Below are 13,471 nucleotides of genomic sequence, written 5' to 3'. Positions count from 1 at the left end.
AAATATTTCATTGTCATTTCTGTTCTATGGCAAAAGGTTAAAGCATGGACATTACTGAAGCACTAAAATATCTTAATATGGAGGTCACCGTCACTGAGACTGACCTTTGAACTAATTTGGGGGTTTTGCTTTACCTGTTACAAATTCCTTTCTAAGAGCACAACCGAACATGCTGGCCAACCACTCTAAACATGAATACACTCAAGGGTCATACAGTTTTTCTCAATAAATTCAATTAAAAAAATTAATATCTTTCTCCTTCCCATGTTAATAGTCTCAAAAAGCACAAAATATTAATTAAATCATTTGAATTCTGCCATTATAAACCAATTTTAATGTGAATATTCCAAGTAATTATATAATTACTTTGGCAGCAAGCTGTTTATTAACATCATTATTAAATATTTTAGTAATTTTTCAAAGACTTAAAATTGCAAGCTATGGAATTTGTAAAGTATGTTTCTAGGAGAAGGTTAAAACCATCAGATAAATACTCAGACTAAAACCCATGATGAAAGGAAATATGTATTCATCCCTCTACTGATTCAGTTTGAATCACTCCATGTAACCATAATTTTACTGCTTTATTGGGACAATTTGGTTTATGTTTTTGTTCTGTTTCATGACTGCAACACCAATTACAAAGAATAGTACCTTTAATCCAACATAGTAAAAGTTGAATTATTTAAAGATAATGCATTCTGTTTCTACAATTAACTTTAGATGTGATTAAAGTACCAGCTGATTCAGTAACAAGATGTGCTGAGGACAGTAATTCTGTTTGACAAGGTGCAGAGGATACTATCTAAAGCTCTGATTACTCTTGTGTATCTGCAGAATTTGTCACATACCCTCAAAGCACGGTGACTAAAACTGGGCTCAGTACTTCAGTTGTGCTCCCAGCAGTGCAGTAGAAAAACTACCTCGTGTCTCTCACATCCAAGCATGAGATTAGCCCTTCTTTTTGGTGACAAGACTGTTGACTCATGCTCAGTGTGTGTCCAAAATAATATGCAGATTCCTTTCTGTAGGACTGGTGCTCACCTTGCAGCACCCTTGCTCCACTGATGCCGTGGACATTCTTATTCAAAAGGGGAGGCTTTGTGAATAATTTTATGAGATTCAGTCCTCTGTGATGAATATGTTAATTTTTTCTTTCGTTTCTTTCTTGGATAATGCATTCAGCAACACCCTCCATTCTTTTTGGTTTTCTTTCTTAGGCAGGAGGAACGAATATTAAAATCTTGTTTATTGTCCATCATGAGAATATTAATCAAAAGATATGGGCAGGACTATACATTTCTATATATTTTGTGATACATTACCATCTGTTAACAAATAATTATGCACTATTTCATTAATGTTTTACATCTTGTGCAAAAGTAGATTAAACAGAACATTTGATCTCATGCAACCTGCAGTACTATTAAAAAAAAAAATCCCACAAAAAAAAAAAAAGCTTCCTTGAGGTTTCTCTCACCGCTAACTTATCACTCAGAAAATGCTGCCTTGATTAGCAATAATGGCATGGTAGCTGTGGTCCACGAAGGATGAGGTTGTTCACAGGCATTGCTACACTACAGTGACCAATGTGCTGTGCTTTAAAACCTGCTACTGCAGAGGTCATTTCTAAGACAACCTCTGCAGAAAGACATCAGAGAAGCCACAGAGTCAGTTCTGCTGAGAGAAAAGCTAGTTGTGAATTCCTGCTGGTGGCATGAACTTTTGCAATCTTCACACTACTCCTAATAACACTTGATGTCAAGTCAAGCCAGACTGAGAAGTCTTCTTGCAAAGAAGGGTCCTGCTTTAACCTTTAACCTTCACACATGGACCGCCACCCCATGGGCATGGGGAGAGGAGCACTGTAGCATGTCTTGCCAGAGTGGACCAAGTGCTTTGCTAGCAACTGTGAACTTCAAAAACTTTTAAATTTAAAAACTCAAAGCAGTTGGCCATCAGGAAGGCAAAGAGAGATATGTACAAAGCTTTCACCTACACTTTTACCATCTGTCCTACTTCAACGCTCCTCATTTCCATAAGAAAAATCAGCATCAGTAGTATCGGGTAAGATCGAGCCATAATTAATCATATTCATAACTAGCTAAGAGAACAAAGCAAACTCAACATTTCCAGCCAACACAATCTTTTTGTGATTTGGCAAGCTCAGATAAAAGTTTGACTGTGCCAGAAAAGAAAAACCTTCATCTTTTGGTGCTGCCGTGTCATTAGTTTAACAGATGCTATTTCTGATTTACCTCTGAACCTCTGTAAACAGCTCCTGTTATAGAAGGTCACACATAGAATATTTAATGCAATTTAAGTTCATTCTGAATTACTAGTGAATAATATCTATAGAAATTCTATTTGTACCAAAAAGCTAATTTAAAAACTAGTTATGAAGAAGTCTGTTCAAGAAGGCAATAATTCAACAGTCACTTCATGATAAAACTGAAACAAGAGCAGGGTTAAAACTATTTTTTGCCAAAAATATATTTAATTTTTTATTTCACATCATTCACTTTTTAACAACTTTGTTTTCAAGAGAAAATATTTGACTGCCTAAATTCTATTGGCTCCTATCTTTCTGCATCCTTGGTTTTGCATTTGTCTTTCACATGCTTTCATACTTGTAAAAAATTCATTTACTAAAACTATTTTTCTTTGCTGTTCCATGAAAAGGCAAACACATACCTTGTGGACAGGGTGAAAAAAAGTATCAAACTTAGAATGTCACAAATAGTCATGCAGAACTTTTCAACATTCACTACTAATTAATGTGCCATGAATTGCAAGGCGTTAGATTTAACAAATACATTTTATAAACGTTGCAAAGCAGATGCAGTTGCCTTTAATTGACACTGTGAACCTACAGCTTAAATCCAGGCCTTTTTCTCCCTTCCCTGACCAGTAAATGGTAATGAATTAAAAACCTTGTGAATGATGAATAAAAATAATGCCTGCAGCTGCCGGAGGTTCTAAGCAATCTGCATTTCAAAAGAGACTGATGCCAGTCAAGTGTATTTATCTGAAAAGGAGCCAGTAAAACAGACAGCATGGAAGAGGTTTCAAGCAGGAAATACAGCAGATTCAGAGAAATACCAGATTTTTTCTGACCAGATAGTGGAATTGTTTTACCAGGAGCTACACACTGGTGCTTGGAAGAGATTGTGCAATTATAAAAGCGTGGGCTGAAGTTGGGAAATTGTCATCTGACAATAGTAAAATCATCATATCATCTGCTTTCTTGCCTAGATTCAGTGGGATGTTATCTTAGGTTGATGCATTCTGAAAACACACAGACAAATCCTGCAGTGGACAGCCAACTCAGATTTGCATTTGAGTTTTCCCTACAATTTGAGTATGGGAGGTTTTATCTGATGCCTCTCTTAGTGCATCAAAGTGCCAGGTTGGAAAATGGTTGTGGTTTCATTGTGCCAGCCAGTGGCAATGAGAAAGCAGAAGGTTTATGAGTAGTTCTGGATAGTGCAAATTCATGCAGAGCTCTAGTTTGAAGTACACTCCAAATGAGTGACATGCCAGCAAAAGCTCCCAAGAGTCAGTTTCAGAAACCTGCCCTCAGATGGGACAACTGAGCTTCCCTCCTGTGCCAGGATGAGTTAATTCCCTCCACAGTTGATGCTAAATAGTCTCTGCCACACAAAGGCCAATGTAAAGAGATTGTGATGGCATAGTGAGTCACACTAAAAATTCAGGAAACATTAAAGACTGGCAGCAGAGACTCTGTTGTTTTGTGATGATTCTTTTATTTCCTATCTTGAGCACTCCACATTTTGCCCATCATGACACTCTCAGAAGTGTGACAGACAGCAGCCAAATAGGCGATTCGGACAAGCTGGGGAGAGGCCCTCTCAGTTCCTTGGATCAGTTGCCATTTGCAGTAACTGCTGTGCAGTACTGAGCAAATCCAGTGACAACACCAGTAGAACTGCCTGCACAGGTGAAATTATGTGACTGCTTTTCACTGGCTATTTGTACGGTATCACCCCACAGCTCTAGCGCTGGTGTCCAACCAGGTTTCAAGTGAGGATCTGAATTTTCCCAACATTCAGAGTTTTGGGACCTTACTTTGGGCTAATGTCTAATGTTCAGGCATGTGATTTGTCATGTTGATTTATTAAATTGCATTACTTTGATACTACTCTCAGAACAAACATCAAGAATACAGTACTCCATGCTCTGAAAGAAACTCGGGAGTGCAGCAGAACATGTGTCATCCAGAGAATTCAGTGGAAATGGAAATGCTCTTCAACTTGACTACTTTGCTTCTTTGAGTGTTTTACCTGTGTCACTGCTGTGTTGTGCAGGGTTCTTCAGAAGAAGCATCACAAAAAACGCAGTATACAAGTGTAAAAATGGAGGCAACTGCGAGATGGATATGTACATGAGGAGAAAGTGCCAGGAGTGCCGCCTAAGGAAATGCAAGCAAATGGGCATGCTGGCTGAATGTATGTATACAGGTATTTGCATCACAGAGTGTGCAGAGAACACATCAAATACTCGTATTTGTTTAATTGGGCTGGTTTTAATAATAAAACTATAAAAGATATCACGTGGCAGGGGGAAGGCGCGTTACAGATGCTGTCGTGCCTGTGCATCAAATCCCGTTGAAAAAGAGAAATGTACTTACAGGCAACCAGGTTTGGTTGGTGGTCAGGGATACAAGAGTGTATGAGCTGAGAAAATGGTGAAGGAAGGGCTGTCCTGCACTAGATGACAGCTTGAGTGGAAAGAAAAAGCAGTCAGAAGAAGCAAATCTGTGGGAAACTCCACAGGAGTGAGGCATCTGCAATGTTGTGGAAGCCAGAGCAGGAAAGTTGTGGCACTTCGCATTGCTCCTCTTTTTGGGGGTCTCCCTGTCAAGTTCTTGCCAGCCAAGTCCAACTCCTGGCATTCAAACAATGCCAGTTTCAAGAAAAGAGGAGGACTGCCGCTAGCAGGAAGTTTCTGTGGACTTGCTAAGTGCATGTTCCCAGACCTCACCCAGCAATCAGGCAAAGCCTGCTAAGGGCTTGCCCTTTTTTATAGTCTCATTAGCTTTTCACATGGTGCTACAGATTTACCTGCCCTGCATATAAGCACATAGGTAAAACCTTCTCCAGAAATTAAGCCGATGGACTTTAATAATATTTCATATTACAATTAATATGCTATTCAGACTATCAGTTTATAAACTTCACTGAGCTTTGAACAACAGGGATATTGGAATGCAACTTTAGACATGTTTAAAACTCCCTTTTGAGTAAAATGTTGGCTGATCCATTATTTTTGCAAGCTTGCTCCTGAAAACAGAATGTAAACATCTGCTTTTCTGCCTTCCATGAACAGGGCTACAATTTATTTGTCTTGATGGCTCCAATCATTTTAGCATACACGTATGTGTGAAAACAATTTAGGTTCATACAGGAAATTAATCTACTTGGAATTTTTAATTTAACTTCTATCCCTCAATCTGATCAGAAGACACTATATTAACTGTTGGTTTTGTGAGAAACAATAAGCTCCATCAATATTTGGAATGCATTGCCAGCATAATGTAATTAATCTTTCATTCTGCAAATTGAACAGGCTACAAAGATCCTGAGATATGACGTATTCTCGCACAATATGTAAATCTACGAGCAGAAACCACCACTTGATGACAGCACTCAGTGTGTCCCTAAGAGTCAGGGGAATATTACTCCCCTGTGGTGCTGATCCCACATCCATTGTTCCAAAATTTTGAGGCTTCAGAATAGCCTGAATGACTCAGTACAACCAAAAAAATCCCCAACCAAACCCCTGAGCCATCACACACACAAAAAAAAAATAAATAGGTCAGTGTAAATAATACTGACAGGACCTGCATGAAAGTTTTAAACTGGGCTATCGTTTTCACAAACTGGCATATGTGAAACAAAAGCCAGCGAGCACCACTGCCATCTGACTCCCTCTCTGCAATGGAAACGCTGGGTATCGTGTGTTGCTCATGACTTAACAATAACCATGCTCTAATGCACTGCAATGAGGATGTTTGGCAAGGTAATATTTAATGGCTTTTAAGTAGGAGGGTGCTGTATTATTGCTTTTAGTTCAAGGCAATCCAGGACAGTAAAACATGAAACATCGAGCAGCATAGAGCATTTATTTGGAGGGGAAAAAAAACCCCAACCAAACCATTAGGAAATAAAAAGTTGCCTTGAACTTTGTTTCACTTACTCATTTTGTAGGATTGTAATTGCAAGCTCCGTGGATTCTTTTTTGCCCCGAACAAGGAGGTGAAGTCTTATAAACATTTATGACATGGCTACTCAACAATCCTACTCCTGCCCTTCATACGTAACAGATCAAAATTACTAACCATCAATTTCAGCAATTTGCTGTAATTTATTGTTATAAACTGCAAGTTTTTTGGGTTAAAAGTCTACTTAGGGACAACCCAGGTTCTGCCACTTCCTGGAAGGTAATACCCATTGAATACCCACTGAAACCTCACCATTGCTGAGGTAAAAAGCGAAGTGCCACCTCTCACACAAGTTTTCCAGCTAACTGGTATGGAGACAGAGTAAGATGTCAAGGTGCTACTCAGCAACAGGAAGCATGAGAAAAATCTGTCTTGCTGTTTAAGGCAAATGTAGGAAGGTAGTAGACCAGATCCTAAGCTGGTGAAAAAGAGTACAAGCCCATTAACACTGCCAAAGTGTGTGAATAATTTAGGAAAAGAAACCTGTGATGCTGTGCAGCAGCACAAATTACATGGCTCGATACCAATTATTATCTCCATCATTCCTATTCCCCCCTTTCAGGTCTTATTTTAATCATGTAAATTTCCTCTTCTCTCAGCAGTTCAGGTAGGTTATTTTATATAGTGCTCAAACAGGAAATTAAAAACATTCACAACGAAATTCACTGTTTTCATGGTATCTTCCTCCACCATCATATACTCACTGAATGAGCCTCTTTTTTTTTCTGCTCTGCATTTTCAAAGGTGAAGAATGGGAAGGATACCTGAAAGAAGCTCAAAGAAAGAAAGAGAGAGAAAGAAGGAAAAATCTTATACTGATAGGTTTATTTTTAGATGAATACTTAGCTGTTTGCTTTTTCATTTGTCCTTTCTGGCTATCTTCCACGGGTTGTGTAGGGTATCTATTGTCCATTTCTTTTGTTAGTAAAAGCAAATTGCTATTTTTATGACATCCACATAAGGATGTTCCCTGGTTCGAGGTATTGAAATGCATTCTAGAACAATAAAAAAATCCCACAAATGAAAATAAATCCTTTCATCGGTGCAAGTAAAACTCTGTAGTAAAACCAGTGCTTTATTCTATCCTCTAATACAATGAAATACTAAATGGCAAGACCAAATGGGTAACATTTTAAAGAAATACATTTTACAGGTATATTTACCAGCCTGAGTTACTTCTGAACCTACATTTTCAGCCTTTCATCTATCTGTATGGCTGAAGGCCTGGAGCCCTCCCTTCTGAGGGGGCTTCCTGTGCGAAGATTCTGCACTGCAGCCATGAGATTATTGAAAATCTTCAGTGCTCTTCATGTCAGAACAATTGCACCTTCATTACTGTTTTGGATTGGATGAGGAGCGTGCTTTTGACAACAAGTCTTCCAGTTGTTGCCATTTTACTGTGCTTTGGTTCAGGTGTTAGAGCAAATGAAGGTGTTTACTTTTGGGTGAAACTAAACTAAAGACACGGTCCAGTGCAGTCCCATTGCTAATGGGTTTTCTGTCTGTAAGACCAGATAGAGCTGGTCCCAAGCAAGATATGTATGCTGTGTGGATGCTAGGTCACCAAAACCGTTTTGCTCTACCAATGGGCTCCTGATGGGTTAGACTACTCATTAGAGACTACTTATTAGTGTGTACCTAGCCTCACATCCAAAGACACTGGCATGCAGAGGTAAGTGGGTATGTTTGTGCAAAGAGCATTCATGGGCATGTTTATGTACCTATTCAGCACCTGAAGAGTATCTAAATCCAATCCAATCCGTTGTATTATGTGTTCTAGGTCTGTTAACAGAAATACAATGCAAGTCAAAAAGGCTAAGGAAAAATGTGAAACAGCCCCCAGATCAGACCGTCAACGAAGACAACGAAGGCCATGACATGAAACAAGTGACATCTACAACTAAAATATATAGGGTAAGACAATTCTTGTAATAGTTTGTACAGCATTGGTAAAGTTTGAGCTTAAGTGTGGCTAGTTCAGTGCGTACAGAGTACTCACAAACTTCCTGGAGCTTTCTCTATTAATTAAAACTCCATCTTCTACCAAGTCAAGGAAATACCTTGACTGTCAAAGTAGTTCTGATAATTTTAGTCAAAACTCTGTAAAGCACCCAGAATATCCATAAAGCACTTTTTCTGTGATACGTATGACAGGTATATATTGCACACGGTGAGGTGTGATATTAAAGTTTGAGCATAGCTAGTTAGCTGCTAAACTTTTCCTTATTTCTAACAATAAACCACACAAAATCATGCAGTTTAAAAGCATTATACACCACTGTTCTGTACAATTCTCTAGAAATCTCAGTGATAAACAAACCTCTTACCTGCTTTGTGCCCAATTGTTAGAAATAGATGCATAGCTTTTGTCTAAAGCAAGAGATACTAGTTCATTTCTATGACTGGATTTCATAATGGGATTTTTTTTTTTGCCAGTATAGGAGAAAGTAGAATTTACCACAGAACAGCAGAACCTTCTTGATTACATCATGGATTCATACAGCAAACAACAAATACCACAGGAGGTGTCAAAAAAACTAGTAAGTATCCTGATGAATTAATTTTTGAGATGTGGATAATGAAGCTGAGGATTACATGGCAGAAAATATTTGTACTCACCATAAGCAGGCATAGTAAGTAGTACAGCAAACTATGCATAAAAGCTGAGTGTTAAAATATGCTGCAAGGGGGGCAGAATCTCTCCCATTCAGTCAACAGAGCACATCTCTATTTATCAAATGTAAACACTAAGAAAAAGCTTGCAACTCAGAAAATACACTTTTATGCCCATATCTAACCTTTGCTGATTGAAGCTTTGTTTCTCTCACTGTCGGTGTAGGCAATGATTTGACTTTGACTTGCAACCAAGCTTCCTTTCTATAAATTGGCCAGCCTGGAAGGTTGAAAATGTTTCATTTTTTTGAATCCTAACAAATATGGGTTGAATAACCCATAACTAGTTTGTGGAATTTATTTCCATAGGTGGTAGAGGAGGTGAAAACCAAAAATATATTAAAAAAGGAAATAAAACAAATTGATGGACAGCAAGAGTTTTGGTTAAATATGACGGTGTCGTAAAAATTCTGCTTCAGGAATTGCCTAAATCATTGATTGTTAGACATGACATTGAAAGTGAGTCAGATACTCCAGACAAAAGGACACTATCTATGTCTTCTTTTGTTGCCTTCAAACATACCCTTTTTGACAACCATTGGAGACAAATTACAGGGTTAGATGGACCTATTGTCTGTTCCAATTTAGTAAGTCTTGTAATTTATGCTTTTAAATGTGAAGTGACAACGAATATCAACAGATTTTGTTTGGTTTGATTTTCAACAGTTACACGAGGAATTCAGTGCTGAAGGAAATTTTCTGATTTTAACAGAAATGGCTACCAGTCACGTGCAGGTTCTTGTGGAATTCACTAAAAAACTACCAGGTATATCCAGTGTGTCAGGGCAAATTTTGTTATTGCAAAGCTTACCTGCATTTGAGTTGGTATTTGGGGATTGTTGTGTATATTTTGAACGCTATATAAAAATGCCTCCTCCTCTGACACATGGCATTCTTCAGACATTGTCTGAGGAAGAGGAGCTTTGTGCTTGGAGGAATAATGTGTTGAATAATTCAAACTCTGTCACTCAGAGACGTGGCACTCTTTACCCACTGACAAACAAAACACTCGGAGAAGGGGTTGCGTCTCTAGAGAGGTTTTATTTCCATATATCACTGCAGTGCCAAATAGCCTGCCTTTAAATCACTACTAAGGCTTGCCAGGCTCTGCTTGGTGGCCTTTCTGGCAAAGCCTCTAAGTCAGGGCACCCACTGAATTGAGTCCTAACCAAGAACTTTCCCTAGTTGGTGGCACCACTGTTCACAGTCCCTGCATGGTGTGTTATGCACAAACACTGAAAAGCTGTGTTCATCATGAGTGGGTTTTTAACTCCCAAGTTGATGTTACCTCAGGAGCAAATGCAGGGCATGGGACAGGTTCCTTGTAACTAAGGAAGGTGCAATGCAATGCTTAGCTCCATGAAAACATTTTTTTCCTGGCATTGCCATGATATTGACCCTTCCTCAGTCTGAGACAGGCTCGCTTCAAAGCCTAGCACTGCAGTTGTAAATCTGTTCTTTATGCTAGCTGGGATACTGGCTTGCAGTAAATGAAGACAGGAGGAGACTTTGTAACTGAATAATCTGCTATGTTCAATGTGGACTTAGGGTACATTTGGCAAGATTTAGCCCCTTTAAGTTTCATCTCTGCTTTATGTTTTTCTGTGCTCCCTCACAGAGTTGGGGGTGGGTATAAGGTGGGTACCTGCATTGGCAAGTATGAGGAGAGTTTCCCATGATCTTCATCTCCCTGTTCTTAACAGGAGTAGCTCTGTATTCACACAAAATTTCTAAATTCATTCTGATTTCTTCAGTGGGTTTTAAAGTCCTTCCCCTCCAAAAAGAGGAATGCGTATTTAAAACACATCAGGAAGCCTGTATGTAAACTAGTGATTTGGTCTGAAGGCAAGGTGGAATATTTAACATGAGATGCTTCAAATGCTGATTTTTGCCTTCAGAGGAAAGAAGGGCCAGGAGCCGCATAGCAGAGGGGGAGTCATACAGGGAGCTCTGGAGACAACATGGCAGATGTTGTATAGCACCATCAGGCAGACAAACCTCCACTACTGGTTGTGTTAAGCAACTAGATTTTGCTTATCATGTTCCTCTTAAAGTGCCATGAATGCTGATACACAAGTCTAATTCTCATCAGCTTCAGTTATTTTCTGGAGTCTGGATTTCAGTTTCAAGAGCACGTGTCACCCTTGCTAACATCAACAGCAAAGGTGACACGTGCTGTTGATATGTAGCACCTCACATGTAAGAACTTCAAGACAGAAAGTAGTGGGGACTTTTCTATCGCTGCCTTACTTATCTTTAATGACTCCCTAGGCTTCCAAACCCTTGATCATGAAGATCAGATTGCTCTGCTGAAGGGCTCGGCAGTAGAAGCCATGTTCCTCCGTTCAGCTGAGATCTTCAGTAGGAAACTTCCCACTGGACATACTGTGCTTTTAGAAGAAAGAATTCGTAACAGTGGTAAGTGTCCTGTTTGAAGGGGGAAAACAAAACCACACCATTGCACTTGTGTGTCAGTATTTTTCCCTTGTAAAGCTAGTAAAATTGTTTATTAGCACTGAAACAGGTTTATCTGAATGTTGTTCTTTATATTAACTAGAACAAATCTAACTCAGCCTTGAGTCCAAAGGTCATAAGGTAAAGGTTTATTTATAAATACATTGCAAGTATTATGAATAACGTATCAAGCAAACCCGGTGCAAGCCTCCAGTGACAAGCATGAAAGGACACTGAAGAAGAAATACCATTATTTCACTTTATTCACATAAAATAGAGATATTTGTGCTGACAATCACTATATATAAGAAAGAAAAAAGAAGATTTTAGGATGTTACTGGAGATGACTGAAGGCAGCTACCTATTCTTAGGGTTTATTTTGTAAAATTGAATCACACTGCACAAGATACATAGAAGAATTATAAACACAGCATGTTTTCTGTGTGTTTTCTGCTTCTTAAGGTCCATCCAAGACTTAGTTGTGATGATAGATTCTACTATTTCTAGACATAAATCTTAATAATTACAAAAAGCTGAATGGGGCTGGATATTATTTGTTCTTTTTTTTATTTTTTTACATACACCTCACTGAAAAATAAAGGACTAAATGCAGCAAACTGAAACGCCCTGCAAAGACAATAGAGAGCAGCAGAGGAAATGCAGTGATAGTTGAGCGAGAGTTAAGAAAATTTATAGGTAATGAACAAACACGAAGCATCAGGATTATTCATGGCTCCTAGTCAGGTCCTAAACACTGTCAGACCATCAGCCATAAATTACTGCTGTTAGTCAGAACTCCTGTCCACATATTTTTAGGTGCAGACAAATGTCTGAGTGTCACATAAGTCCTACTGTCAGACCTGGATGTCTGTATCCATAAAATCAGGGGTTGGGATCCTGCCTAAAAGTCACAAGCTGTCCAGACTTCTGTCACCTGCCACCATGTCCACTTGGAAGCTGCTCTCGCCTATTAATATTTATGCTTTCCCCAGTCTGATTGTATGGGATGGGCTTTTTCTTTTTTTCCCCCGATAAAGAAGCCAGAGATCTGGTGGTGATGACCTTTGAGCATTAGCAGCCTTCGTTTTCATTCTCATGCTGATGAGGCATATTTTTATTTCTGAGCTTGAGCGTATTGCTGGAGTCCTGGTGCATCTCAATGACTGCTTTTGTTTGTGCCCTTATGGTCTTTCTCAATAAGGTGTTATGGAAATACTTTCATTAGCTGCTCCTGCAACTGAACTCCTCTCCTACTCACTCTAATATTGAGACTTAATGAGAAATACAGACATTTTATTTAATGTTAATGAGAACCTATGCTACTTACTCATCTTACTTGATGCTGCACTATGCATACACCATGTTGTGACTGATTGACTCCTCCTGCGAAAGGCTGACATCCTAGTAATGCAGTGCTTATTTTCTTTCTGTCATTTTGAAAGCAAATTCTCCCCATTGTTGTGCAGTACAATAATTTTGAAGAACAGTGCTGAGATACTGAATGTTTCCTCAGTGAGCATTTATGTCTTGTTTTCCTGAGGGCACCTGCGTTCAGCTGTCATTAAGAGCCACGGATTTTTATTTCATCATTTTATTCTACAGGGCAGTTCTACTCATTTCAGCATAGGGGAATATGTATCTATCATTCCAATATGAGCAGAAACACAAGAAGCTGGACCCAAATTTTCATTTGGCAACAGGACACCTGACATTGTGAAATACACTGTTGTCTTCCTGGATGGCTTACAGGTGCTGAAGTACAGTGAGATCCAAGAAAAAAAAAAAAAAAGAGAAATAGCCACAATATCAAAGCATTGGCAAAAGTCCACCTTTTGCCCTTGAATGTGGGATGCAAAGGTCCCATTGATTTGGACAAGAGACTCGTGCAAGCAAGGGCAAAATCTGGCACTGGAACAATGGATACCTAATCACTTCCGCTGCCTTGGGCTTTTAGTATTTGATTACTGGTACTGAGTAATGGTAGCGCTTCAGAAACCCCATTGTGCTGGGGTTTGTGCAGAGAAATGAAATTAAATTATCTGCACTGCTGAGTCCAAATAATCTGAGAGAGGGAGGAACATGGCCAGTATCTAGCCTCCT

General features: G+C 39.0%; 1 protein-coding gene across 2 annotated transcripts in view; it reads left to right on the top strand.

Moving 5' to 3' along the window:
- The window catches only part of NR1H4 (nuclear receptor subfamily 1 group H member 4), a 37,796-nt gene that overhangs the window by 17,533 nt on the left and 6,792 nt on the right, over positions 1 to 13,471 (top strand). For both annotated transcript variants that reach the window (XM_084271948.1, XM_084271947.1), the window contains 5 exons: positions 4,329 to 4,469; positions 8,025 to 8,158; positions 8,686 to 8,784; positions 9,584 to 9,683; positions 11,189 to 11,335. In XM_084271948.1, the coding sequence (XP_084128074.1) occupies positions 4,329 to 4,469; positions 8,025 to 8,158; positions 8,686 to 8,784; positions 9,584 to 9,683; positions 11,189 to 11,335 (621 nt within the window). The remainder of the gene's footprint in view (positions 1 to 4,328; positions 4,470 to 8,024; positions 8,159 to 8,685; positions 8,785 to 9,583; positions 9,684 to 11,188; positions 11,336 to 13,471) is intronic.

The sequence above is a fragment of the Gallinula chloropus genome, assembly GCF_964237585.1.
Source record: "Gallinula chloropus genome assembly, chromosome: 1".
In the NCBI taxonomy this organism is placed as follows: Eukaryota; Metazoa; Chordata; class Aves; order Gruiformes; family Rallidae; genus Gallinula; species Gallinula chloropus.
The sequence above is the reverse complement of the archived record's forward strand: the minus strand, read 5'-3'. Positions and strand labels throughout refer to the sequence as shown.